Source organism: Accipiter gentilis, chromosome 5 (assembly GCF_929443795.1).
Source record: "Accipiter gentilis chromosome 5, bAccGen1.1, whole genome shotgun sequence".
NCBI classification, from domain to species: domain Eukaryota; kingdom Metazoa; phylum Chordata; class Aves; order Accipitriformes; family Accipitridae; genus Astur; species Astur gentilis.
Window position 1 is genome coordinate 28,949,878 of NC_064884.1, and position 25,175 is coordinate 28,975,052.

The 25,175-nt window shown below is 40.4% G+C and overlaps 2 protein-coding genes across 2 annotated transcripts in view; one reads left to right on the forward strand and one right to left on the reverse strand.

The window, feature by feature from the left end:
- Positions 1 to 10,869, reverse strand: ADAT2 (adenosine deaminase tRNA specific 2). Its single transcript, XM_049801575.1, has 6 exons — positions 10,750 to 10,869; positions 10,386 to 10,490; positions 2,914 to 3,064; positions 2,233 to 2,339; positions 451 to 523; positions 1 to 333 (listed from the first exon to the last, which is right to left on the reverse strand). The coding sequence occupies exons 1-6, from the start codon at positions 10,804 to 10,806 to the stop codon at positions 293 to 295; spliced, it is 534 nt and encodes a 177-aa protein (XP_049657532.1). The 5' UTR covers positions 10,807 to 10,869; the 3' UTR covers positions 1 to 292.
- The window catches only part of PEX3 (peroxisomal biogenesis factor 3), a 21,330-nt gene continuing 7,003 nt past the window's right edge, over positions 10,849 to 25,175 (forward strand). Inside the window, exons 1-4 of the mRNA XM_049801574.1 lie at positions 10,849 to 11,028; positions 19,039 to 19,170; positions 20,552 to 20,633; positions 24,364 to 24,407. Of these exons, the coding sequence (XP_049657531.1) occupies positions 10,956 to 11,028; positions 19,039 to 19,170; positions 20,552 to 20,633; positions 24,364 to 24,407 (331 nt within the window). The 5' untranslated portion in view covers positions 10,849 to 10,955. The remainder of the gene's footprint in view (positions 11,029 to 19,038; positions 19,171 to 20,551; positions 20,634 to 24,363; positions 24,408 to 25,175) is intronic.

Genomic DNA, 25,175 nt, shown 5'->3' on the forward strand with positions numbered 1-25,175 from the left:
TGTACAGAATGGCAGAATTTTAATGGATCCATCTGGCTGTAAACAACTGAACTTGAACCATAAATTTTCCTCTTTCTAAAAACAGCCACTTATTATTCTTTTTGGTCGTGTATGATAACAAGAAAACACATATGTAGAAACGCAGGAACAGGTAGCGAGTATCCTATTAGTAAAAACTCTGTACAGAACATTAAACATAGTTTAATTGGACTGTACGTTTTAAAAAAGAAGGATGCTGAAGAAATTTTCACATCTCATTTTTGGTAAGTTTCTGTCTCCCATCAGCATAGGGCTAGTTACGATGGTCTTTCTTCCGTACTTTTGATTTTGGTGCTGCCAAGAAGAAACAGAAAGGGAAAAAACCATCAGAAGTTAATTACAGTAATACCAGTGGCAGCATTCTTTTAAATCAGGTTGGGATCAAAATGGATCCATTAATGTGAAACCTACCATTGGGATTTTCTTGTCTGTAGAAAGCTTTTAACATTTCCACTGCTTCTTCGGCACGATAGCCAGAAATGCACTGTTCAAATTAGAATAATGTTCCTGAGCGCATCTGAGAATAACATATTCCATGCTTCACAACAATGCCTGAAGTACAGAGTAAATGTAAACTGTACTGTCTGTTTAGGGATCAGAAAATCTCCCTTTTCAGGTCGAATACCTAATACAGTTGAAAAATACTGTGTTAAGCCTTAGCAGAGTAAATGATTTCCCTAATAACTTAAAGTAAGGCAAAACAAATTTTCTTAGTAACTTTGGTAAAAATTTTATGCAATCCCCAATTTCTTTCTTATAAATGTGTTTCCAACTTACTTCATATACCCCTCAAGCACTTGGAAATATAAGAGACATACACCTAGGTATTTGTAGATAGGATTCCTACAAGAAAACATTGGTCCATACGCCTGTTCTTTATTCCTAACAGTCACCTCTCGGACCTTTTTGGTCCTTCTAAAATATTTTTCCAGGCCATGAACATAATGACAAAGCGTTTTAAGTGTCACTAACATGAAATGAATCTCCACCCACACTAGAAAATAACGCATCACACCTATACATCCCACTGCAGTTGCCTACAGAAACAAAAGGAAGGATTTGTAATAGCAAGAATCTTCCCTTTTCTTTCTTCTGAACATGTAGAAAAATTAAATACCACATGCCAATGTGTGTAAATGAACACTCTTCCAGTACTGACTATACAAATTAACTCAGATGCTAGTCTCAAACACCCTGAAATAAAGATGCTTAATATGTTTACACTGGACTGCCAAACAGTATTGTCTTGGTGACTGAAATGCTTTCTGAGCCTTGAGCTTTTAGTGCTTATTTACAATGCTGAAATATATGACTTGTTTTTTTACACTCATTAAATCATAAATGTTAAGTGTGGAAAAGAACTTTTAAGAACCCTAATCTGTATCCTTGTGTAAGGCAGGATCGTCTACAACTACATATAATGTAATAAATATAATCCTATAAATATTCTCTATCTATATGTATGTATAGGTATACTAGTATAATGCTGTAAAGTATCTAGATTTATGTATACTATAGCTCCACTGAATGTTTGTCCAGCCTTTCTTAAATGACAAAGATGCCTCATTCTCCCCAGACGCTCTGTTCCAGTCCTTCAGTATCCTTACTGTTCAGAAAGTTTCCCAATATCTAAGCTAATATTCCTCTGCTACTTTTGCAGTCCGTATTTATTTGGGGATTTGAACTATATGAAGTAAGTCTAAGCTAATGCATTTTACCTCATATATGGATAGACTGGGAGCAAAAATACAATCATTTCCAGTTGCTCAGCTAAAATCCAGTAACTTAGTAAGCTGCTGTTACTTGATCTTTATTGATTATCTGTTTGTACATTCTGCAGTTTAAAATAATTTTTCCCTCATCTCTTCCTACAGCATACGCTTACTGTTCCAAGTATTATACATCTTTTAGATACATTTATTCCTTACCTTGTTCCACAAATGTAATTCTTTCCTTTCCCCTTTGATGCATCCTTTTAATTATTTTAAGACTGTCATCAGGCTTTTCCTCAATTTTCTTTTCTTTAAGGACTTACATTCTTTACGTTATTTTCTTGTTATGTCAGGTTTACTTGACTTTGATCATCTCTCATCTAAGTCCTCTTAAACTGATGCATAACATTCTCAAAGCATGGTAATGAAGCTAGGCACAGTACCCTAGCTAAAAAACAAGGGAAAATATTTTATAGCTTACTTCAAATGGTTCTCCTGTGTCTACCATATCATCAGACGAGATGCTCAACACTGAGCCACAGCCTCCAAATCGCTCATTTCGACAGCCATATATGACCCGTGGAATTTATGTGAATGAGTTAAGGTATTAAGTTAAAAGTGAAAACCAAGCAGGAAGTACAGTAGCCCAATTCAAGTAGTCATTAAATTTCACTAAAATGTGCTTGTACTTTTCAAAGTAAATTAGTTTGCACTACAATTCCTCCTTCATAAAATCAGAACTTACTTCTGAATAATGTAAGATGTATTGCTGAAGATGCACATCCAGCCTTCCTCAGAAAAGGAGAAGCATGAATCCCAAAGCAGAGGCATACAAAGCCATAGTTTACTGATTGTTATAACATTCAAAACTGAACACTGAACTAAGATTAGCTCATTTTACATAATAACAGATATCTCTAAAATGTATTTTTACATCCCTAAGAGAAATCGTTGTTTGTGATAATTGCACCATTTCTCTTACATTCTTGAGGCTCTTACTATTTACCATCCAATAAATGGAGATGGGTGCAGAGTCTGAAACCATAAGATGGTACCCTGTTGGCTTTGCCTTACAGCATCAAGCCCTTCCCTGTGGGCTCAATGCCAAAAGAGTAACATTTTAACATATGGTTTCCCAGCACAAACAAGCATGAAAGGATACTCATCAAGCGCACAGCAGCTGCACACATGATACAAGGCTCTACAGTTACGTACAATACCGAGTGTGCAAACACTTCTGTATAATCTCTGTTGTGTTGCTTGCACCAGTCAAGGACCTGATCAATTGCCACCATTTCTGCATGTCGAGTAGCCTACGAGATAAAAATAAACATTTTCTTGAAGTTTGCATTGATTCACAGCTTTAAGCTTCTCATTTGTACAGATACAAATGAAGTAAGATGCAATGTCATAAAATTATTCTTTCAAGTCAAAGGCACGATGGCCTGACATTTATTAATAATGCAATTATTTTCACTTCTGTTAAAGAAGTAACGCAGTGCTTTCTTGAGAAGTCTCTTTTTAGTACACCTCTTTGGTGGTTCAAGTTGCAAAAGAAATTTCACACAGCCCAAACTGCAGAAGAAATACTCAGCACAAGAAAGAACACATTCAACCTCCACCTCATATGCAGCACACACGAGATCCACAAGCACAAACCATTTTTTTCTTCTACCTGTTCCCAGGCAGAGGAGTCTGCTCAGAAGTTCTCCTTTCTCTGTCATACCAGCATAGTAAGACAAGACATGAAAGCTCTACTTGAGGCTTAAGGGACACAAAAAGCTCACTAGAACAACCGATCTAGCCCACTGTGCTTCCAAGAGCAAGAATGCAGGCTGTGTTACTTTTGCTGGAAATATTAAGAAACTGCTCCTAGCTGGTACCTTTTCCTGCCGCTGACAATGTTACTGTGCCTGCACGGAATGAATACGCTGTGCACGTGCAAGTTTCTGGAACTGCTTGGCCTACTGTGTAGACACAGTATTTTTGGTTTGCATCAGGTTTAATGCTGCCTGGGAATACATACATGTACAGTAAGTCCCTCAAGTAATAGGCAGGGATTGCAGTATATACCTGATTAAAAAAAGACAGAGGAATATTGATTTCTCTTTTTTTAATCCAAGACAACTGAATGATGAGTATCTCAGAGGTCACAGCAATAGGTATAGCACAAACACATGAACAGAAGAAGTGTTGACTTTAATTGCAGAGAGACAAAAACAATCAGTAATGTCCCAGTATCGCTCTGGAATGTCTGCAGCGGCGTGTTTTGCCAATCACATCACAGCAAAAATATCACAAACTACTAGTTATGAAAGGACTCTCCAGTTAAAGCCTGATGGTTATTTGAATTAAGGCTATTTGTTAGTATTTTCCTTCTTTTAATCTATTCTGGAAAAAGGATGTTTTTGACAGAGGTACAAGACTAAGACTTAATCCAAATTATACTTGTACCTCTGCTCTGGTCTTTATGTGACCTGAGATAACTTCCTCTCAATATGTGAGCTTGGGTTAACGTTATAGCACTGTGAAGATCTGTGATGATAACTGTGAGATGCTCTACAATATATGGCAAAAGACTCACATATAAGTAACTTAGTGGTAAGTTTAATACTGTTTAAAAAATGTTTTAAAACTCCTACAGAGATCTACATTGCCTATGCCTACATTAGGAAATAGTGCAGTGCAAGAGGAATGTATCTGTAGAGCAAAACAGTGCTGAGGAATCAACACCAATTCAGGGGAGTTCACACTGGCCAAGCTCCAGTTTAGTCCCATGGATGGTATATTCCCAGCAACAGCTGGAGTGCATTAGGTATGCTCCCTGAGCGCATCTTTTCAGTATAGTTTCATCTGAAAGGAAGACAGTTTGACATCTCTGAGACACAAACCAAAGCATGTTAAGAAGACACAATCAAGAAATTTATTCCATGAGCGCACTTGTGATCTGAACTAATATACTAATGAACCCACTCAGAATAAAAACATGGCTCTGAATCAATATGCAGACATGATTCCTCCAGACCTACTAGTGAAATGTTGCCATGAAGGTTCTGTAGTTGAATAAATGAGATCACATCAGCTGAAGTCTCAGTGCACACACGTTATGGAGACACAAAGCACAATGCCCTCCAGCAGAATGATGCCTCAGAACTACTATAGCTACCGTAACTCAAAAGTGTAAGCTGTGGCTATTCTAATTTTGTGCCCCTCAGATCAGAAGAGACATGAATACCATATTGGCTTTTCAACTCCTGAGCACGAACTGAAAGCATATAAGCAATAACTCTTCACTACCAGAGGAAAACATGCCTCTAACCTATGACACTGCTTTATACTGAGTACACTGAGTAGCTTTCAGGCCTCTGCTGATCTTGGAAGTACAAGTTAAGAAAAGCCATGCAGCTGCTGTAAGTCATACTGGCTTCTGTGGTAACAGAAGACAGCTACACAAAAGAGATTACGCTAATATATAATATTACTCGATCCCAGTGCATCCCCATCTTAAGTAATACATGCTGGTTTGGTCACCTCACCTCATGAAGACATGGGAACACCAGGACAAATTCACCACAGGGTGAGAAAGGATTATCCAAGTTACAGAACAGTACAGAGACTAACTAGACTACAGCTCTTAACTCACCAGATACAATCGTTAGTTTTCCAAGTTAAGATGACTGCAGTAGAGGTTCATAAAAATCAAGAAAAATGTGGAAAAGCAAACAGTAAATAGTGATTTATTATTTCTCATAACAAGTGGGTACCCAATGAAATTATCATGCAGCAGATTTAAAACAAACAAAAGGAAGTACTCTTTCACAAAGCACATAATTAAATTGTGGAACTCATTGCCACAGGATGCTATGGAAGCCAAAAACATAAATGAGTTCAAAAAAGGTTTAGACAAATTCACGGAGGATATGTGCACAGACAGCTATCAGAAACAAAGGTCCAGATACAGTCTTGGGCTCTGGAAGTCCTTAAGCTATTCACTTTCAGAACTGGAAAGGATATGCAAGGGGAAGATTTATGCTACTCTCTTCCAGTTTCATGAGCTCCTTCCTTAAGCACCTGCTAAAGATCCCTCTTAAAAGACAAGATATGGGGGGAAAACTGACCTTTTAGGTCTGTCTTAAGATATTATTTTGTATTGAGCGATGACTAGATAGTCCTTTTTATTGACTCTCTGTGTGTAAAATTAAAGAGAAAAACAGATTTATTTTCATTTTGAGTCACTGACTCAATTCATTAGCTTCTATAAACCCCTACTGTTTTTTAAAAAACTTGCCCAATCTTATGCATTATTTTAAAGCCAAAAAACCAAAAGCAGGTCAGAGTAGCAAGGGAAAAAGAGAATTGCTAGAGAGTGGCAAATGGTGTTCCAAGGAGAAATTATTTGAAGCTGATGTCAGTGGGGAAAAAGCCTTGACAAAGCCTTAAAATAGTGCCCAAAACTATGGCAAAAGTTTTATAGACAAATAAAGATATCATCACTGCCCTGAAAAGCTTACCTTCTAAATCTTAGACTAGAACTAAGAAGTGAGAGTAAAAGGGGCCAAAGCTCAAAGTTCTATATTATCTTATGGCTTCATTAGTAGTTTAAGAGTGCAAACAATACTTCAGTTATCATGTATGGTACTTGCAAGGTGATCTGAGCAAAGACACATGCTACAGTGGCCCAACAGGAGATAACAAAGAGAAGTCTGTGTGTATCAACAAAGGACCTGAGTCAGAGAGCATTTTAGTGGGAAGCGAATGATTGCATCACACGTGGGAATAAACATGCCCAAAAATAGGGTTCTATTTGGGAAGGGTCACATATGTTATAAGGAAGAAAACTTTCAGGTTGGTCTGAGGCAAGACTGTAAACAAGCAGTGTGGGAGCTGCCAGAGGGAACACAGTACTGGCACAAGCTTGTGAATGTATTGCCAGGCTGTTGAAAATGAGCATCTTACACAGACATTTGTTGCACTATTGCCCAACGAATACAAATAATGACATGCCTAACTATTTTGAAATGCTGATGCCACAGCCATGCTCCTAAAAAAAATAAAACAAACACAGCTGTATATAAACTCCCTTCTTCCAATAGCAACGCTTTCCAGAAGAATGTGATGATGATCAATAATTTTGCAAATAACTTCCACAGAGTAAGCGGCAGTATCTCTGACGTTAATGTGTTCTGCTGTGGACATGCAGGGCAGAAACAAAGTATGCAGGGTGACAGGAAACAGACTGAAAAAATTAGAGATCTTTCAGCAACTAAATCTTCTTCCCAAAATGAGCAGTTTAGGAACAGAAAGAAAGAGGGCATAAAGAAGACCCTACCTGCTCCTAACTCCAGTCAGCAAGATCAGACCTAACTGGATAAACACAGCATTTTCTAAAAGCAGGAAGAAAGTTTTCATGGAGTAAAAAAAGCCAATATATTACAAAGCTACATTTTGGAGGTCAGAAAGCAAAGGCTAAAGGAAGAATCACCAAACGTCAACCTTGCAAAACAAATTACATAAAAAGTAAAAATACCTTGAGACAAAATGTGAAAAAGGAGTTTGAACTACTACGGTGACCTTGAGATGAGGCTCAAATATAACTAATAGTACTACACAAAAAGAAAATCAGTATTTTGCCTTCTCAATAAAAATGACGCAGAAAAAGTGGTCAAAAGGCAGAATAAGAGTATGAAAGCACAAATTACAGTGTATGAGATACAGAATTAGGACTTTAAAATTATGAAATTGCCTAGGGCATGGAAGAGAGATGAGAGGCAAAACCCCAAGTTGATAGATCATCTCCATCAGAAAAATACTAAAGAACTTGTGCATGAGGCTGCCAATCTCATAGCAATACTTTTAATACATCAAGGGAGAGTATCACATGACTGAAACCTGTCAGAGTGAACAGAGTCACTGGAATGAAAAATAGGAAGGACATACAATCCTGACATCTACAGATCCAGGATAGTCTCAACAGCCAAACAGGCAACATAAACTTTTAAAGTAATGTTATAAGGACTAGTCTGTAAAAGGAAAATGAAACAAAATACAATGTGGATTTACTAAGATAGTTGACTTTAAATTAACCTAGTAACTTTCTTTGACAAATGTTTCTTCTAGGCAAGAGAAATACCAATCTCATCTCTCTGGACTCCTACAATGCAACTGGCATAGCGCAACACGTGAAATTATTGTCATTCTGGGGAAAACTGCATAGCACAAGAAACATAGGGTAAGCAAGCAAAGAACAGAAGTTGCATTGCAAGGGGAAATATTTGTACAGAGGAAACTAATTAGCAAAGATGCTCAAAGATAATTTTGCTTAAATGTTTTCAGTTGTGACGTTGGCATTAACTGGAGAAACACCTACAGAAAACAGCTAACAGTGTTATGTCTTGCATGTGATGGATCAGAGTGTCACTCAAGAGGTGGATGGCCTTATAGATGGGAAAAAGAAAAAAAAAAAAAATCAAAACAACAAATGAAAAATAACAAAACAGCATGAAAGACCAAGGAAGCTCCAGAAAAGATTGGTGGACTTACTTCAAGGGAGAATGGAAAGTACTACTGTTATCAAACTAGGCACAAGAGAAAGCCCATCTGGAATAAAGTATACAGTTCTGGTTAAGTGAATTCAAGAAAGATTAATCAAAGCTGCAATGGATGTATACAAGAATTATTAGAATGAACACAGAAAGAAAGCCTATCTTCTGAGAGCAGATTAAACAGTTGGCTTGGGGAAAACAGGGAAAAATAAAAGCCAAAAGGGAATACGACTATAATACATCCAAGCTATGTAAAATAATGGATGATGCTGGCACAAGAACAGAGAGATCTAAATGGACCATAAAAAGTTTAAAACTGGAAATCAGATGTTTTCTAGCCATCTGAGGAATGATGTTCTGGAAAAGTCCTCCAATATGAGGTGGGACGAGACATTAGTTTTAAAACAGACCTTGACAAATTTATGATGTCTACTGGAACTGTCTCAATGGTTCAATAGGGGTGGGTTTTTTTCCCCAGGATTGTTCCTAAATAATGCCAGAGATCATTAGGAGAAAACTGAAAACAATTTCCTGCCTTCACATTTCCCAGCAAGTGCCTCTTTCAAGCTTAGACTATATGGAGCAATTAAGTATCTGATACAAAAATCAGAAGCACTGAGTACCCAGCATTTCCAATCACTATAATACAAGCATTTATAAAAATTAAGCCACAAAAGAATTGAAACTTGAGCTAAAGAGAAATTGTAAAAAGGCTTGGCTTTCAAAGATATTAACAGTTTAGTGTTTCCAAAAATGCAGACGAATTTTTTAAATTAGGCTACATGGGTTTAAGTACATACCTTCAGACAACCCCGATGTTAACACTAAAAAAGTCCGAAAGCTTCCCTAATATTTTTACGTTGATTCTGGTTTTGTTATCAGTCTCATCAGTTGCGTTCTGCCTGTTTATTAATGCGTGATTTTTTACACAGCATTAATACCTCTGGCACAATTTTCCCAGGAAGCGTCTGCTTCTCTGCAGTGTTTACACTGATTTAGCTTGAGATACCTAGCTTCTCCATCATCTGGCTTTCTTGAGTTGTATTAAAAGTATCTTAATACATTATGGATTGTCCTGTAGCACAAGTTAGTATAATGATTCATCTTTACTGTTGCACTTTTGAGCTTCAAAGACTCATTTTCACCTTTTATTGTATTTTCAGATTTGAGACATCCAATATAAAATACAGCCCGATCCTGCAATCAGATTCATTTATACAAAATTTCCAGTTGTACAAAATCCCTGTTGGCTTTAACGGGTCTCTGTCATGGTTTAACCCCAGCCAGCAACTAAGCACCACGCAGCTGCTTGCTCACTCCCTTCCCCCCCACCCCAAGATCTAATTTGCATGTATAAGATCTAATCTGATGGCTAAAATTGCAAGCATCAGGTCTAAAATTTACAGGCAATAAGTTTTTGAAAGAACGATCCTGTCAAAGGAAGAATTTTTGTAAACTAGACGTGAGATTTTGTTACCCTAGATATTCTGCAACTCTCCACAACTTCCTGACTCATCTTCCCCACTCTCTTCCCAAATGAGACTGGTAATTATTTATTCCTTTATTTGTACGGAACTTTTCCTAGAAAAGCAACACAGCTGGACTTCCAATTTATAGTTCGTTACTTTTCAGATAACCTCATCACAGCGCACGAAAACGCCAGTTTGCCAGCAACGAAAACCGTTCGCGGAGCGTCTGTGGAGAGAATTTCAAGAGGAAGGCTGCACAGGTCACCGCTGATCCCCAGGTGCCTTTACGGGCCCCCAAAGAGCGCGCCGGTGGCCCGAACACCCGCCAGGGACGCCGGTCTCCGGCTCCCACCGTGACTGACTTTACGACCCGCCCCGCTTTCCTCTCTGCCCCGTTCCTCCCGGCACCCGCCGGCTCCCTCTCCGCAGCCGGGCGCCGAGGTGACGCTTGCCCCAAACTGCCCCTAATCTCCCCAAACCCCTCCCCTGACGGCCGGGAGGGGTGAAACGGCCGAACCGCCCGCCGGCAGAGGCGCCTGCCGCCGCAGGGCGGGAGGCAACGGCGGCCTCGCCGGGCCGGGCCGGGCCCCTCGCCCCGGGGGGAACCCCTCGCCCCGACTCACGTTCTTCGTCTCGTTGACCTCGTTCCTACCCCGCCCCACGGCCTCGCCGTTGTACACCAGCAGGCAACCGACGGGAACCTCCCCCTTCTCCAGCGCCTCTTTAGCCTGCAGGACAGACGGACGGACAGAAAAACGCAAGGAGCAGGACAACGTTACCCGGCGGGAGGCGCGGGCCGGGCTTTAACGACCCCCCACCCCCCTTCTCCCGCCCCCTCGGCGCTGCCGGGAGGGAGGCCGCGGCCCGCCCGCGCCCGGGTTCCCCGCTCCCTTCCCCTCAGGCCTCCTCCGAGGCTGCCCCCCGCGGGAGGACGGAGCCCTCACGGCCGGGGATGGGGCCCAGACGGAGCCCCCCGCCCGCACTGACCACGTCGAGGGCCTGGTCCATCCAGGCCACCGCCGCCTCCTCCTCCTCCTCCTTCATGGCCGGCACCGGCGCAGCGCGGGCGGTGTTTCCGGGGGGCCGGGCGGTGAGGCACCGCGGGCGGAGCCGCCGCCACCGCCCCTTCCGCCGACGCGGGGAGGCGAGGGGCGGCCGGGCCGGGCCGGGCCGGGCCGGACTGGGCGCGCAGGATGCTCCGGTCCCTCTGGAGTTTCCTCAAGCGGCACAAGAAGAAATGCCTCGTCCTCGGCACCTTCCTCGGCGGTGAGTGCTCGGCGGCGGGGCCGAGGGGCGGCGGGCGACAGGAGGGCTGGGCGCGGAGCCGGCCTCGGGGCCTGCCCGCTGTCGCTGAAGTGCTCGCGGTTCCCGTGGCGAGGCCCCCTCAGAGGCGGCGGTCGGCCGCTGAGCCCGACGAGCCGCCGGTGGTCGGGCGGGTTCCCCGCTGGTAGGAAAGAAGGCTCGTCTGCCCGCCGCGCCCCGGCCGCCCGGGCCAGCCCGGCGCCGGCCGCTGGCGTGACCGGCCCGGCGGTGCCGCGGGCCCGGCTGGCCTCGTCCCTGCATGGCCGCCGCGGTGGGGTGTCGCAGGGAGCTCCGCAGTGGCGTGGAGCAGCCCTTCGCCTGGCTGGCGGCACCGGAGCGCACCCCGCGACCGCCTGCGGGAGAGCTGGGGTGGCAGGAGGACTTTTCTCTTAGGCGGGCAGGAGAGTCTGCACGTCGTCCTGTAAGTCCCGAAACACGGGGATTCGAGTTGCCTGCGGGTTCTTACAGCGGGTGTTCGTGTTGGTTTGAAGTAGCGTTTAACCGCGCGAAGCGCGGGTGACATTCGTGTTGTTATTCGTAGGACAGAGGCAGCTGAAAGCTTGTACTTCTGGAAGTGGCTTGTGCATTGAGGTGAATTGTCAAATACAAACCGACTGCAGATGCAAAACTTTTCTGGAGAGGAGGATTTACAGTAATTACTCAAGCCATTCTTTCTCCCCTAAGGCTCTTGACTTAACCTGTCCGGTGGTTATGGTCTGGTAAGCTCCTCCTTTCCCTGGAGTTATTATAGGGTTATTTTTAGTCGGAACTGGATTTAAAAGAACACCTTGGATCTATCTCTCTCTGTTTAATAACAAAACGTACATCTGTGCATCCGGAGATAAGATACTCTTCAAAAGGTACGGGCATGTCTTTGCACACTCAGTCATCAGGTGTACTTTTATGCAAATGACACAGAATTAAATATTACAGAGTTGATAAGGAAAGCTTGTGTTTGTTCATACCCGCTGGAAGTTGCCTGAACAGTTAAATATTCTGAGGGCTGCAGGGTTTTTGCAGTACGTTTTGTCTCGTATTCAGCTGAGGTCTCTGGTGAAGGTGAATTGTATATACTTCTGACTTGCCTTGATTGTTGTGCCCTCTGCATCCTTTCAGCATGAATTTCTTCTGTGTTTTTCCAAAGAGTGACGATTAATACACGATAACAGGTTAGATGATGGTTACTGAAGTACTTGTCAGACCACTTCTCCAGTTCACCCCCTCACCTGCAGGTTTTCTGACTCTGCAAGTACAGTAGAACGTAATGTTTACCAGTCTCTGAGCCATCACACTTACAGCCCACCATGTTAAGTAAACAGACTTACTTTAATATACCAGGCTGTAACCTGCAAGCTGTTCCCCCTCCCCTTCAACTGTCTTTGTGAGAGTGGTGGGCGGACAAATGGGAATAGTAAAAACATCAGTTGTCCCAGTTTCAGCTAGTAAATGTGGATCAATGTGCAAGTGGGAAAGCACGTATTGGGGAGCTTGTGGCTCTTGGTAGTCCTCACAGCCTGAAATCCTAAATTCATTATGTCTAAACAGCCTTCTGCCAGCCTGCAAACCATCCTAATACCACTGAATTTGTAGCTTTTTCCTTATGATTGATGCTGTTTATGTACAGTTCAGTATCACTTTCATTAAAACGCTACTGACTAGATAAAGTACACTTAAAAAAAATAATTGGGGACTAAAAGTCATTTAAAGTATGACCAATCCAAAAAAAACCAAGATGCTCCTCTTCTAACAAGCGTTTCAACTTCTGACTGAAAATATTGAGGTGTGCCGTCATTGTCTGCAGCATGGATCAAATACCTGTTTCCTCAAGCTGTGTTATATTTGAGAACTCTGTAGAAAATTGGGTTTTTTTGTATTTGAGACTGTAGTAAATCAGGGCATCTGCAAGCAGGCGAACATCTTAGCTGCCACCAGCTGCAACTTGCACCATGTTATTTTAGGGCAGCTTGGAAGATGGAGGGATTTACTGCAAAGTGCTGCACTACAGTTGTCCAGCAGCTGAATTGCGAGTGCTTTGGCCATCTACATATTAGTTATGGATCAGATCTTAAAATAACTTCAGAAGCTATGGTAATGCCACCACCACTGAATTGGAAATCTGAGATCCACAGAAGACTGTCCTCCAAAAATTACTGCCTAATGTTGAAAGTAGAACGCAACTTTACATCACTGCTTTTACTTGAAGACAAAATATTTGGAAGTGGCTGAATGATTTAAGAAAAGCATCCAAATCTGCTGATTTAATACCAGAGGCTGGAATCTGCATCTCTCTGGTGTTTGGTTGGTTTTTTTAAGAGCTGTAGGTGCATTTCCTCAGAAGGAGGATGTAACAAGGAAAATGGGACATCACAGGGTTTAATGATTTTAAGTCTTTAAGTGGCACATGGTCAGAGATTAATGTGAATATTTAATGATTCATTAGACAGTACAGAAGAGTCTCTACATTATTACTGATTCAATGTTTTGTATCAGTGTTGTGTTAGTGAAGAATTATTGCACCAAAATCTGAGTTGGTTGGTGGCCTTTCCTCTGTTTACCGAGATGGATTCTTTGTGTGTTATCAGTGGCTGTCATGCTTAATGTAATTTCTGTCAATCCCAACACTGCAACAGACTTTTCTGCTTATGAAGATACAAAACTCATAAAATAAGTACTCAAATTGAGGGAAAAGCAACAGGTGTAATTTTCCCTTAATCATAGAGCAGGGTTGAGAAGACCTCAAGTTGGCAGAGACCCTGTACAAACCCATTCTTCAGAAGTCTGTTCTTTTAGCAATATAAAGTAAATTGTATACTAAAAAGACTTAAATCTCTTCAAGCAAGCAAAATCTAGTGCTCTGGGATCAAACCCACTAGAAATATTTGAAGTAGAGAGAGAGCTAGCATGACGGAGCTGCAAGGACGTGTTAATGTTCACTTGTTCTTATTGCATAGGTAGATTCACTTTTTAAAGTGGTTTCTTTCTCGGCGCTCAGCATTCAAGGCAGATTTCAATGGGTATTACAAAATGATTCACTGTTGAAATTCTCTTGCTGCAGTAGAAGAGCCAGTTCAGGGTGCATCTGCAATGTATGGTTCTGATTTCAGTGGTGAATGAGTTATTGCTCAATCTCATCTGTTGCAACCTTTGGCTTGCAGAAAGAACACTTCAGCTCAGAAGTCTGTCTGCTTAGCAAAGAAAGTTGTCTTGGTTTGTGAGTGAGTACAGGGGCATTAAATAGCTTTTGGTGGGACTCAGTGATGCCAAGAGAATAAGGCTTTAGTGCCACCTTATCTTAAATATGGTTTTCAAACATAATGAGACAATTGTATGTCAGTTCATGCACGGCTTGTACATAATGACAAACCACAATTTACAGAGCTGTTGATGTTCTGGAAGGATGCAGGCTTCTGTGTGTCAGCACAATTTCTAAATAATAAAATTCTTAACACTGAAAATTTTCCCTTATTTTTTTTTTTCTGAGGGAAGTATGGCAGTGAAGGTAAAGGTTACACAGGGTTGTAAAGAGGTTTCCTGAAAACTTTATGCCTCCTAGTTACCTATCCCACCCTTCTGCTCATCTCTCCATCCCACCTGTGAAGAAGGGAAAGGGCTGAGTGAGAGGTAAGCCATAACTTATGTGATGTGAGAAATATCCTACCTGTTTGAGGCCACTGGCATGAATATGTAAGAGTCTGTACATTTTGTAAGCTACTTCGATTAGTTACATTAAAATGGGAAGAGTCTGTACAAATGCTATAGCCAAAGTGGGCTAGACACAAATTAGACCATATTTATCTCAGTTCACTGCTAACAGGTGAATCAAAGTGTTGCTTCCACATGGTGTGGGTATTGTAGGCCCCGGGTGTTCCCAGTGTTGCAGGACAGTGTAGTGGTTTAACACTGGCCATCAACTAAGCACCCCACAGCCACTCAGTTACTGCCCCTCCTCCCCCAGTGGGATGGGGGAGAGAATCAGAAGGGTAAAAGTGAGAAAACTCATGGGTTGAGATAAAAAGTTTAGCAGTTAAAAAAAAAAATTATTAATAAATTGTAAGGAAAAGGTGGGGCGGGGGGTAAATAACAGAGAAAAATAAAACCTAAGGAAGACAAGTGATGCAAGTGAAAACAATTACTCAATACCAACTGGCCCATGCCCAGCCAGTCCCCAAGCAGCGGCCCCCCTGCCAACCTCCCCCCCCTAGTTTTATTGCTGAGCATGACATCATATGGCATGGAATATCCCTTGGGTCGGTCGGGGTCAGCTGTCCCAGCTGTGCCCCCTCCCAGCTTCTTGTGCCCCCCCAGCCTCCTCGCTGGTGGGGTGGGGTGGAGTGAGAACCAGAAGAGCCCTTGGCTCTGGGTAAGCGCTGCTCAGCAGTAAGGAAAATATCCCTGAGTTATCAACACTGTTTCCAGCACAAATCTAGAACACAGCCCCATACCAGCTACTATAAAGAAAATTAACTCTATCCCAGCCAAAATCAGCACGGACAGCCAGTGCAAATGTAAATACATTTCACTTTGTAGATCAATTTTAAAGCAGTATGAATTGTAGTTCAACATCCTTACTGAGCTTCCTGTACTTGAAGGTTCTGGCATCAGCTGATGTAGTCCTAGTTTGTACCACTCGTCTGTTTCTGAACCCTCTGAATCAGAACTGTTGGGACAGTAGTTGTTTGCATAGTTCACATTTTAATGAAAGCAGAAAAAGGTTTACACAGGAATTATCTTTTGAGCAGTCTCATTATTGCTGAATTTTCTTAATTCCTGGTTTTGTATGGAACATATGGGTAAGATTCATTGTGAAGTTCCATCTTTACAATAGTTTAGCTAATTAGACGTGAGTAAAATGTTGCTGCTGCCACTTTTTGCAGACCTCCTATCCCATACTGAGAGGTAAAATTCAGTTATATTAGCTATTTAAAAAGTTGGTGTCCACTTTGCTTGTTTAAAACAACAGACACTTTCAAAATGTCAATGTAGTTTCCTACAGGTACATTAGATGATTCGACATTATGGCAGTTCTTGGGATGTGGCTTTCTCTGGTCCTGCTTCGAACTCCAAGTGACAGTGGTTTTGTGTGATGCATTCTGGACTTCTTAGCTGTGTTATTTTCAAGTCTTCTGAATTAATGCTATGTGTATCAATATAGATACATGTGGTTGTTCTAAAGTAAAATGTGCACACATGCAGGCCAAATCCCAGGCTGGCAGCTCCTTGAAATACCCCATAAGCCAGAGACTTGCAGAGGCTCTGCTGCTGCGTTCAGGCATGAGTGACTAGTGGGCAGAAGTTCTTTGTCACAAACGAGACCTGAATTTCCCAAGTGAGGTGCTGTGTCCTCCAGGTGACTTAGGGGCACTTAAAAGCCATGGAGTTAGTAACAAAGGCAGTCTGTTGCCGACATCCAAACTTTTCTGTTGTTTGTTGGTTTTGCTTAAGCTTATGGATGGTGTAACTTTTACCTTGGTTAACTTCTAATGGGTTGCATTCCCAAAGATGAGGATAATACCAGAGTAAATAACATATGTTAGTAATGGGTCAAAGTTACGGCTTAGTTCAGGGCAGGGGGGAGAAGTAAGACTACTAGTAGCTGGTGTTGCATCATTTTAGATGAGTGTTTTTTCTGGTAACTCCTGGTTAAACCTGCATGACTGCTACTGCAACTTTGGACACTCATGAGGCACAGCAGTTTTTAGTACAGAGTAATCACACAGCTTTAGCAATTGAGTACTAAGCAATTAACTGTCTTAATCTTAAAGGTGCTGCTCCAGCATATCACTCAAGGGCATGCACGTGATTCTTCTTTAATTGTTTGCATGTCTGCCTGTGTACATTCAGGAAGAGTCTTTTTTTATACTTATGACTTTTCTTTCACAAGACCTGGAGTTAAAAGATTTACTTTGAGGGGGAAAAATAAACAAAAGTAGTCATGTGGACAAATGAGTGTGTGAATGTAATGTGAAAAATGTGGTGGGATAAAATGGTTGGAAAAATATTGTGTTCAAAAATTATTTGCTAATACTGTAAAAAAAATTGTTCCTGTTTCAGTATGTTAGCTGGAAAAAAAAAATCAGTACCCTGACAGTTGCATTCTAAATAGATATATTTGGCAGGAATTGATAATTTTTTAGAGAAAAATGATATAATTGTTACTCATGAAGTCTTATTTTGTTTAACAATTTAGTGGTAAAATTGATTTTTATGTATATGGGACCATATACATCTAATATTGCATCTAATTGCTATTGCATTGCATCTAATGGGGTGAATCTTCCACATGGCAAATGGTCAGTCTGCCTAAAGGCTGAAGTAAGAGAGAGTGACTTCCACATTTTTATGTTATGAGGCTTTGGGGAAATAAATGGAAGTGACTGTGGTTGTTTGAAAGTGGTCTGGCTTGTAGTTGTCTATTAGGAAACATAATGCCAATACGAATAGCTGGGGTTTTTTGCAACCATTAATATTGGGGCACAAAGTTGACAAGCCTTTTGAAATACTGATGATAGTTTTGGAGAATGTATTGAAAGGTTTTAATGACCTAAAAATGTAGCTGAATTCAAAATCTTGGGGAGTTTGGTTTTGTTGGGGTTTTTTGTTTGTTTGTTTTTTGTGGATCAGGCTTATAAAAATAGTTCTAAAACTTTCAGCATTCAGCAGCTGTTAAATGCCTTGTTAATTCAGATACTAACTTCAAAATGTGAAAATTAAACTTTGACGAAAACGTTGTGGCTCTGTTTATGACTTCTGAAAGTGCTTGGTGGAAAAACATGAAGACTTTATATTCAGATTTCTTCTTTGTACCATTATTGACTTGACAGAGTCAGAGCTGACACTCTGTAGAGGAGTTTCAGTACTTAGGGGATTGTTCCCCAGTGGACGGAAGATGATCAACTTGTACAGTAGTCTTTTCTGCTTGGGTTTGTTCCTCCCTTCTCTTTCCCTCCCCTTGCCCCAATTCTTTCATGAGAGAACATGGGAAGAGCTTGTTATGCACCTAAATAGGTAACTGCTGCTACCAGGGCATACAGGAGGCAGCAAATGAACTTGATACACAGGAGGTGTTATAAGAAGCCCCAGGTGGAGGGGGAGAAATTCATGCAAAGCAGCTTGCCGTGGGCAAAGGTGCTGAGGATAAGTCTAGAAGATGTAGTGGTATCTTGAGGAATGGCTTAGAAAGGAGGACAGAGACGAGGAAAGAAGAGGGCTGTGGGCAGCCTGGAGAGACTTCTGAACCCCCGGTGGTGTGGGAAGAGCTGTTGGGGGCAACTTCCAAGGGATGTATGTTGGGAGAGGAGGAAATGTAGAGCAAAAATTTGGGGGGGGGGGGGGGGGGGTGTTTGTTGAAATGGAGATTCATAGTGAGGGTGATGAGGGATGATCAGGTCCTCAAGGGTAGAAGGATGGGGCTGGAGGGTAGGAACCAGGCATGGTAAGAAATAAGAGGGCCACAGTCAGGTGTCCATGAAGCTGAGGTTCTTCCTACGGAAGTTTCAGGACCAAACGAAGAAAGTGTTGGTCTATAACGTTTTTCTCTTAGGTGATTTTTAAGACTTGAGTTTTACCTCTAACTTCTGGAATTTTAGAAAGCTATCTTTAAAAAATTTTAAATTTTCATCCATCTCCAGACCTATGCATTTCAGTTTATTTTCTCTATTCTTTGGTTTTGTTACTTTACATTTTTTCTCTTCCCAAAATTTGATTCAATCTCTTCAGTACTAGTTGTTTACGTTGCAGTAGTACCAAAAAAGCCTTCTTTGAAAAGCAAGATAACTCTTCTCAGGAAAGTTTCCTATACTGATTTTGAAAATATTATTTCTGGGTATTACTTTGTCAATCAGTATTAAAATACTCAAGACCCACATATCCCCAAAAACCCACTATGCACCCTTACGGTTTAAAATCAGACAAAGGGACTGAAGGGGCCTTCCTCACGTTTCTAAAGCAGCTTGTATTATGAAAATCTCTCTGTAGGAGTCTATTTACTGGGAAAATATGGACAGAAGAAAATCAGAGAAATCCAAGAACGAGAAGCAGCTGAATACATTGCCCAAGCGCGAAGGCAGTATCATTTTGAAAGTAATCAGAGGACGTGCAATATGACAGGTAAGATAAGGAAATAGCTACTGTTCTTGATAGGTGGAATTATTTGGGGATTTATGCTACATATTGACAGGATGGAAGACAAATAAGAAATGTGGGTGAATTCAAACTCTTAATTAAATACTAATGCATAAATAGAGTAATTTTGCATAGTAAAAACAGAATCTGAAGAACAGAGGTTTGAAGGCATTTCTAGGGGTCATCTGAACCCTTATCCATTTATATGCATACAAATATATATGCAGGTTACAATTTTTTGTCACTTCTAGACCCTTTGTGTATTGCCCTCAACTGCGTGTCGTATTGAGGTATGAAACAGCACCCAGATTCAAACACTACTGAATTTACAGCAGGATTATTTTATTCCTTATAGCACATTGTTAGTAAGCTACACAGAGAGCTTGGTGGGTAATTTTTATTTACAAATAAGAAGCATGTCAGCCCATTAGTTCCCTACATTTTAACAGTTAAAAGGTGCCTGACTAGCTGGGAGCAAAAAGTGACAGTATTTATATTATAGCACTGGTGTTTGGATTTTTGGAGAGGAGATGGTGGAGTAGAGTTTAACAAAATCCTTGTGATTCTTGTAAATACAGGCCATTCAAAACTACTCCTACAAAACAAATTAGGCAGCATTTTCTTTTCCTGTTGAAATTTGTAATGGCTTCTTGAGTGGCTGCAAATGCTTTCTGTGCACCTCGTCTACCCTGACCAATTGGTGTTTCATTTTCATCTTTTCCATTTTGTAGTGCTGGGATTGATTTTACTGCAAGGACTAAGTTTTTCTTTGCCCTTCTTTGTATGAAATACCTTCTGTCTGGCAGCATGCATTCTTGTCAAGATTTTTCATACTTTGTTCTTAGTATTTATTACGTTCTGAGCATGCTTTTTTTCCATTTTGTGTTCCCATCATATAACCGCAGATCTGACATTGAATATTCTGAAAGGAAAGTATTTTTTTCACCACCAACTTTCTTTTGTTTGAAACATGCCTTTCTCTGGTTCTCTTGTTGGATAAAACCAAACCTCAGATCTTTTTCTTCTCATTTGGAGAAATGCACAGTGTAGATTTTCACCAGGTTTTCTTCTGTGGAATTGAAGGCATGTATATGCAGATAATGCAGGATGTGATCTGCAGCTAGAGCCAACAGACATGTAGCCACATAAGGGCAGCATTGTGCCCAAGCTGGTAAGAGATAAGCAAGTAATTGCACTTCTCTGAGTACTCCCAGGGTTTCCTATTTTGCTTGTCCTCCCAGCTTTGTCTGTTGAGCAATGGGATTTACATTGTATAGCAGCTACTGAGTAAGAACTGGGGATAGGTTTATGATGATTTTTTTTATGTTGACAGGGTTTTTTTCCTTTTTTTTTCTTTTAATAACAGTGCTGTCAATGCTCCCAACATTGAGGGATGCCTTAATGCATCAATTAAATTCTGAGAGTCTCACATCTCTTCTTAAAAATAGGTAAGACTGTTTTGTTAATTGTGTTAAAGATCACTTGTTTTGGTCACAAGATAAGTGTTTTTTTCAAATTATATATTTATAATGTAGAGAGTACGCAGGATTTTGTTTCTGTGTCCCATTCAGTCGCTGGTCTTAAAGTATTTTGAAATCACTACGTAAATATTTTGTGTCATGTCAGATGTATTTTGATAGGTATGGCTGGCATTTTCCAAATATTACAAGAAATAATACTTCCTTTAAGATGCTTAAGTGAGAGCCATGGTTTTTGTTGAAGTGCTTACAAGATGGGCAGGTAAAGTATGTAGAGGATCTAGTCCTCTCTTAAACAGGACAGAGTATTTTGTCTGAGTTGTCGATGTTGTGTTTGTAAAAATGTTTATGTAATTTTATAAAGTTCAGATGTGAATAGTAGTGGTAAGTATCCAAGATGAGATTGCAAATGGATGTAAGCTGTGAGAAGTGTGTGTTTGTTGTTTGTTTTGTTTTGTTTTTTTCTTTTTTGAAGTAGAGCAAATAGGGGCATGTCATACATTAAGAGGAATGCTTCCCTGTCAGAAAACACCTTTGGTTTCATTATAACTGCAGGAACAAATAGCGTATTTTCAAATATATAAAGTGTATAACATCATGCCTTAAAAGTAGAGTAAGCTGCTTGGCATTTGGCACGGAGTAAAAGTGTTATGTAGGCAGTTAACACAGCATTTCTGACTCACTCTAGACTGCCTTTCTAGTTTACCTCCCACTAGCTTATTTATGTAGCTGTAACTTCAGCTGTCCAGCACTTAATAGATTACCTATCCAGTCATTGTCTTTTCTCAGTCAAAAAACTCCCACAACAAGGCAACAGAATGTGATATTTAAAGTGAGAATTACCACCTGAACTATGTTTTTGTAATAGATTATCTGAGAATTTACAATTGTAATTGAATATTACTTACACCAAACCACAAGAAATTAGGAAAAGTTAATTTTAATGGAATGCTTAATACATTTGTCAGCTTTACTCAATGAAAAATTAATCTGAATGAGCAAGAGTTCTTGTGCATCACCAGATTTGTCTTCTGGACTGTGCAGCAAAATAGTCTACAAAGGCCTGTAATCCTTTGTTCAATGGTGAAGACATGTAATGCCTTAGTTTGTTCTCTGTAGTGTGCATTCTTTTATCAAAATACATCTGGTGTCTCTAACTTGTTTGACTAGTTGAAACAGTTTATGGGTACAGTAACACACTTCTGAATTCCCGTAATGCCAGTGAAAATAGAGATGAGACTTTTTGATATTGTTAGGCACTTCTGAAAACAAGTGTTTTTTAAAAGGCTGGTTACATGCAATATCCTGTAAGCATGGATGTCCATTTAGAGTGTATTTTACAGTGGAGTTTGTGTCTTAATGTTTCCTTTTTTGACTTATGTTGAGCAAGTTTTAACTAGATGCTTGAAATTTTTTAACTGAAAAGGCAGAGGAGGGGTTGGGAAGGCACAGATCATAGAATCAGCCAGCAGAGCTTATTCCACGTTGAAGTGATTCTTTAAAGAAGCTCTGCATTCTTGTGCTACACATGGAGGTATAGATTTGTTTTCTTTCCACTTAAATTTGAGAAGATGAATCAAACGGCTCTGGACCTTTGAGTGCTGTTGTTGTTGAATATACAAAAGAGTACATGCGGAGATTTACCTTTCTTAATGTCCCTGAAGATGTGTTCTTTTTCTCACATAATCTATGTTATGGCTTAACATGTTATGGATCTATGTTGTCATGTTACAGATCATGTTATGGCTTAGGTAAGCTCCTTTAACTTAAATTTAAGGGAGTGAATGGATTTTAAAACTTTTTTATGTTGTTTTAGTAATTTGGGGTGGCCAGTGGTAGGCTGGGGGTGTAAGCAGGCTGAAGTCTTCAGTCTTTCAGAGAAACTTTTAAAGAGGGAGTGGCACTCGAGACCACAGATGTTCTTGCTCCATCCGTCCTCCTCTTTTCAAAGCAATGTGATTGAATGAGATGAAGTACCTACTGCTGTAGCCTTGCAGATGTTGCGTATCTCTCACCTATTCAGCACTTAGCTTTATTCCAAACCTCTGTTTGTTTGCATTGCTTTTTGCTTCCATAGCAGGTAATGGTTTTCCAAATAAATGTGAAATAAAAGATGAGTTTTGAGTAGCAGCTGAGTCTTAGTAAATTGCAGCAGATGAAGACTGAAAAATCCACTTCCACTGTTAGGCTTAATACTTGCAGACTTAAACTGTTACCTGGCTGTTGCCTTACATTGTGAGGAGAAACTTTGTAAGCATGAGCTCTAGAAAATGTTTTGACATAATAGGTGCAAGTGTAGTTGGCTGATGCTGATGGATTAGCTTCCCTTTCTCTCTTCAGTTGGCATGGAAAACTTAGCACTTCTAAGTAACAAATGTGGTTTTGAGTCCTGTTAATGTGTTTTATCTATAGAAATATTACTGTATTTTTTTAACAATCTTTCCTTTGTTTTGCTTTAGAATAGCTTTTAAAACTGTTGACTTAGCTTGCAAAAAAAGAAGTATGTAAACTGTTTTTGTGTGTGCCATGGGTCCTTGTATCTCTTCCAGCTATCCTTTCTTTGATCTGTCTCTTTACTTTTTGGAGTTGTAGACTTAATAGTTTATTGTATCAGTTCATTTGCATTATTTGATTGCACTGAGCTTAAAAATTGTTTATATGAGTGATATAATGGTCAAACTAATGCCAAAGTGCACGTGTTGTGCCTGTAAAGAGAAATTATTTCTGGTGAAATATTTTTTTTATAAACTAGGTTACTGTAAAGTCTAGATTAATCTGAACTATCTGTCCGAAATATTTAAGTGTTAATTCTGATCCTAAGAAATTACCAAAGGTTTCTCTAAGTGACTTTTACAATGTATTTCTTCCGTGACAGAGAGAGAGTGGCCGTTCTTTACTGACCGTGCTTAACAGGCGAGAATGGCTGATGAAACTTTTTGGATGGTTAGCTTGCTCTTACCTCTGCTACTGCTGCTATACTGCTAGCATTACCTCTAGATAGTAGTTATAAATATGCAACATGGCTTAGGCAGTTCAGTTGTATCTATGCAATCTACATACAGTCTTGTTCTTCTGACTGCAGAATATATAAAATCTTAGGAATTGGTCAGGTCAAAAAAGTCAACGTACCTCAACAAAAGAAGTAAGATCAACTTGTATTTGTGTGGATGGTGCAAGACTTCTTTTCCACAGATGGTTGTGATCTCTTTGTTTTTTGGTGATTAAATCTCAACTTTAAAACCAGGTCAGGCAATGGTAAATCTTGCACAAAAGTAGGGTATAGAAATACTGGTCCTGCACTACTTATGCATAGGCGGATACAGGAAGCCCTACTGAACTGAGGTCTGCTTTAAATACATACAGAATCAAGGCCCCAGAAAAGACTACTTTGTACCATCAGTGGGCTTTTTCTGGCTGCTTAGCATAGGAACTCAAAATTCTTAATATAAGTCTATAATTGACATCACTAAATACTACATTTATACATTAAAGTTTGAATATCTTTTCTGTGACTTCAAAGCATATTGTTTATACACTGCTTTCTTGAATGAGGCAAACTTATGTAGACATGAATCTGATCTGAATAATTATAGAAGTTAAATAGGCTCACCTTAGAGTACTATTTCACTTAACGTATTTATTGATTTCCAAGGAAAATATACTTTTTAATGTTTAATATTTCCATTTATGTTTCCTACAGGCCAGCAAACAAGTTAGAAATATGGGAGGATTTAAAGATAATAAGTAAGTGGAAATGAAAGATTCCATCTACATACTATTTGGCATAAATTTAAAATGTCTTTCACACCCTTTAAAATGCACACTTGATACTGGGTTGTTGTCTGAGTAGGTATGAAGATAGTGTAACACGCTATATGGCAAACTTCCTCCCCGCCCGCCCCCCCCCTCCCAAAAGCTCCTCATGAAGGAATTTTTCATAGCCCCCACAGAAGTCAGAAGCTCAGAGACGAATGTGAAGAATTTTATTGGCCTTCATGTTACCATGCTCAAGAAAACTTTGTGAGAACTTTCTGTGCCATCACAGAAAAAAATCAAACTAGTTTTTCAGAAAGTTCTATGCTGAACCTAACAGAAAACATCAATCAGAAATGTAGGCCAGCCCTTACATGGCCCGCAATTTCCTCTTTTCAAGCCTGTTGGGGAGAACCACCATAGCAGTGGTTGTGAACCCTTTGGTTCATGTTCTTATTTATTGGCTGATAGAAGCAGTGGAAGGGAAGGAAGAATAGTGAAGTCAGATAATTATGTAGTGAATACTACTGAGCTTTTTTTACTACTCTTGATTCTTTGGTACTATTTGTGATCCCTACCACCTCCCTGGTTTTGTCTTCCCTTCCTTTTGGTTTTGCTTCTCCTTTTCACACCACCTTTACAGATCCTACTTCTGATCCGGCTCCTTTCTTCCCGTGTCTTTGCTACTCAACATTCATCCGTATTTATTCATGTCACTTCTTCAACATGTCCTCTGTTGCCTAGTGGCTGGTAGCTGAT